Below are 3,991 nucleotides of genomic sequence, written 5' to 3' on the forward strand. Positions count from 1 at the left end.
GTTAGCTGTTGCAGTGTGTGTTAGATGCATAACAAACATTATTACATGAAATATAGGAAGTACGAGCTTGTAATTTATATATTATTGCACAACATTACCCAGTGATATAGAGTCGAATAGATTCAATGAGCTTTATCTTATTTACTATAACAATAATATTAGATAAGTTAACTACTTCAATTCAGATATAACTAATTAATTTTTAAATAAGTAGTCCTTAAACAAATTTCAAGGATTTTTAGACGACAACTATGCATTCGAACTATATATACTTGGTAAAATATATATGTTACTTATGGTAAATTGTCAACATTTCTAGTATTATGCTTCCTCTCAGTGACGGTTTGATCAATTACTATATCTCAAAAGAAGCGTTGAATCATTTCACTATTTGTTGCTCAACTGAGGTGCACACCAGGACTCATAAGTCCTGGACCGGTAAGAACTGATTTAATAGCCAATGCTAAAGCCGCCTTTACAAGGATTTCTTTTGCCATTTCCATTGAAAACTCTCCTAAACAGAGTGTCTGAGCCGGAGGAAATAGCAGATATGATTTTTTACCAGGCAAGTGGTAAAGCGAATTCTGTCACTGGATCCAGCTATGTGAACGACAATGGCATGCCTATTAAACGGGCTTAATTGAGTGCTTATATTTGATAAACATTTACAAAAATATTTGTGTTATTATCGTAGTAAATATCTAGTTCAATAAATCTCCTAATATTTTATATACTATGTATTTATTATTGTGAGAACATCCGGCAATACCCTACTCATACATAGCCCTCTGGCGCACTGTTACAGATATTATTAATCATCGTTATTATAATGGTCGCATAGACAGTTACTTTTGTCATTATAATTAGTAGGCATATTATTAACGTCTTAAATCTCCTGCGACAATTTCCGAACTTTTTATATAAAATGAAATATCAATTAATATTTTAGTCGAGTTTCATTCACAATCTAACCAAATTCATTTATTCAATATCTTCTATATATACATACATATATCAGCGAAATACCACTTACTGATTAATCACAAAATCTCAGAAGCTATAACACGTAAAAAGACTTATAATTTAACATGTATGCTCTCCAGATGGTGTGGCACATCCACACCTCTAGGTCCTTCAAAAATTAAATTGCTAAGGCAAAGTCGGAGCAGAGCAGAGAAGAAATGTAATATCGATTAAAGATGAAATTACACAATGATTTTATTGAAAAATTTTTTTTGTATGTTTTAAAAATTGAACTAGCTGTTGCTGCATAGCAAGGCTTATTACGAGGCATGAAAAATAGGGAGTAGAAGTTTGCTATATTGTATATTATTGCATAACATTGCCCAATGATAGATAGTCGAGTATATTCTATGAGTCTTATCTTATTTCCTATTACGATGGTACTAGATGGAATTACTTTAATTCCGATATAATTAATTGTACGTTACTAATTTCAACTATTTCTTTCATATCTTGATTATCTATGCAATTTTTAATACAAAGAATCACAGGCATCATTAATTAGCCTTTATTATAAACCCTGCTCAAATTATGTTTTGTTAAACTGTTTATGATGCATTACATTTTTATTCACACGTTATTTTTTTGAACAATTTATTTTAAACTGGTACTTATAAAAGAGACACTGGTTCTGTCTTCTTAGTCAAATTGACTCAACATATATAGTTAATAAAGTTATGAAATCGATAATCATCGTGAAACCAGCTATCTATTTGCTTGGCAAGCACAAAGTTCTACAACCAAATGTTTTTGATATATATTAACCCTTAATTTGGCACAGATAAAAATATTCAAAATATATGAATTTGACAATTTTGTGGTTTCAGGAGTATGTCATAAAGTTCTGGAAAAATAAAAAAAAAAATCTACAATAGTACCTGCAGAGTCCTTCTTCCATGGTCAAAGGGAAATGTCCTATATTGTCGTATTTTAATGGACTCAAAGGGCGGGGTGCATGCGGTTTCTTTACTTTGACGGACTCAGTCTGTTTTCTTGTAGCCGACCTGTTTACCTTGCACAATAAGTCATAAATATCATATCTAAATGCTTTCAAAGGTTTTTTAGATTTCACGTTGCCGGAATGCTTTTGGCGGTACAATAGCCAAGCATTATTTATACAAATAAATCTATAATTCAATTCATTTTTTCACAAAAAATAAGAAAAACAATTATAAATACCTTAAGCAAAACAGGTGGCCGCCTTTTCGCAGACATTTTGCGTCCCAACTGACATATGCAATGTCGCCACAATCATTACTTTTTTTTACTATTTATTTATGGTATAAATAAACATTTACTCGACTAGAAATCGATGAACATGAAATAAAAACTTGGCAGGATTTATTTTAAATAATTGTCCGTCACACCGGACTTTATCAAATTAAGGGGCTGGAGTAGTTTCCTGATAAAGTAAGACAATCTGTTGCAAGTGTCCTTCAGCTATTATTATATCTAAATTGAAGTGTCATATCAATAAAATACTTATCATACGAGTTTAATTTTCTATAACTATCATCCTATATACTAAAATTTACGTATAAATAGAGCAGCCTGAAATTCACCAGCGTTAGTCTTACTTGATACGTTTCAAAATGAGTTTCAAAAACAAAGTAGCTATAGTAACGGGAGCAAGCTCGGGCATCGGTGCATCGGCATCGATAATGTTCAGCAAAGAGGGTGCTCGCGTGGTCATGGTGGGCCGCAATGAGACCAAACTCTCCGCCGTGGCTGCGAAATGTTCATCGCCACTCGTGATTCGCGCTGATATCGCCAATGACGATGCCGCTCGCAGCATCATAAACCAAACCATTAAGAAGTTCGGTCAGATCGATATCTTGGTTAACAATGCTGGAATGACGATGGAAAATGGTGGTATCCTCGCCAACGATATGATGAAATCTTATGATACCATCATGAATATCAATCTCCGAGCGGCTGTTCATTTAACAAACTTGGCTGCCCCATATTTGATCAAAACTAAAGGTAATATTGTGAACATTTCTAGTATTGCCGGAATTATGCCTCCTTTTGGTGTCGGTATGACCAACTACTACATCTCAAAAGCAGCATTGAATCACTTCACTGTCTGTTGCGCAACTGAGTTGGCCCCACACGGTGTGAGGGTAAATGTGTTAAGTCCTGGACCGGTAAGAACAGATTTTATGGACAATGCCAAAGCCGCCTTTACATGGGATGATTTTCCGTCGAAAACTCTCCTTAATAGAGTGTCTGAACCGGAGGAAATAGCAGATATGATTTTATACCTGGCAAGTGATAAAGCGAAGTCTGTCACTGGATCTAATTATGTGAACGACAACGGCATGCTCATTAAAAAAACATATTAGAGTGTTAATATTTAATAAATATACATTTACAAGAATAATTTTATTATTATCATCTTATATAGTTGGTTCGATCTGTTTTGGAATATGGATCTATTATTTGGAATCCACACTACAATTTATATATTGAGATGTTAGAAAATATTCAAAGAAAATTAATAAAATACCTTAATGTTAAATGTCGTACAACAAATGAAACTTTTACAATTACTCCACTTGCTGATCGTCGAACACTTAGAGATCAATTATTTTTGTTTAAATTAATAAGGAATTACATAGATTCACCCTACCTTCTAAATTGCTTAAGATTCAGGTGTCCTAATATACGAACACGAAATAAGGCTTTGTTTAGTTTGCCCTTATTAAAGTCAAATTATGCACGAAATTCTTTTATATATAGAGTCTGTAATGAATATAACACTAAATTTTCCAGTATTGATATATTTACAGAATCAGTTGCTAACTTCAGGAAATTTGTGCTAGAACCATAAAGCCTAGATCTTTTATTTGTTTTTTTCAAATTTGCCCTTTTTTCATAGGTTTGTTTTTTCTTATTATTATTATATTAGATATTATAATTAATTTTGTTCTGCTCTTATTATGTTTTTAGTTATAAGTGGAAACTT

At 32.6% G+C, this 3,991-nt stretch overlaps 1 protein-coding gene across 1 annotated transcript; it reads left to right on the forward strand.

The window, feature by feature from the left end:
* Nucleotides 1-2,600: 2,600 nt before the first annotated feature.
* LOC135193786 (3-oxoacyl-[acyl-carrier-protein] reductase FabG-like) lies at nucleotides 2,601-3,402 on the forward strand. Its single transcript, XM_064217761.1, has one exon. The coding sequence runs from the start codon at nucleotides 2,616-2,618 to the stop codon at nucleotides 3,366-3,368; it is 753 nt and encodes a 250-aa protein (XP_064073831.1). The 5' UTR covers nucleotides 2,601-2,615; the 3' UTR covers nucleotides 3,369-3,402.
* Nucleotides 3,403-3,991: the final 589 nt, after the last annotated feature.

The sequence above is a fragment of the Vanessa tameamea genome, chromosome 3 (assembly GCF_037043105.1).
Source record: "Vanessa tameamea isolate UH-Manoa-2023 chromosome 3, ilVanTame1 primary haplotype, whole genome shotgun sequence".
Lineage (NCBI taxonomy): Eukaryota > Metazoa > Arthropoda > Insecta > Lepidoptera > Nymphalidae > Vanessa > Vanessa tameamea.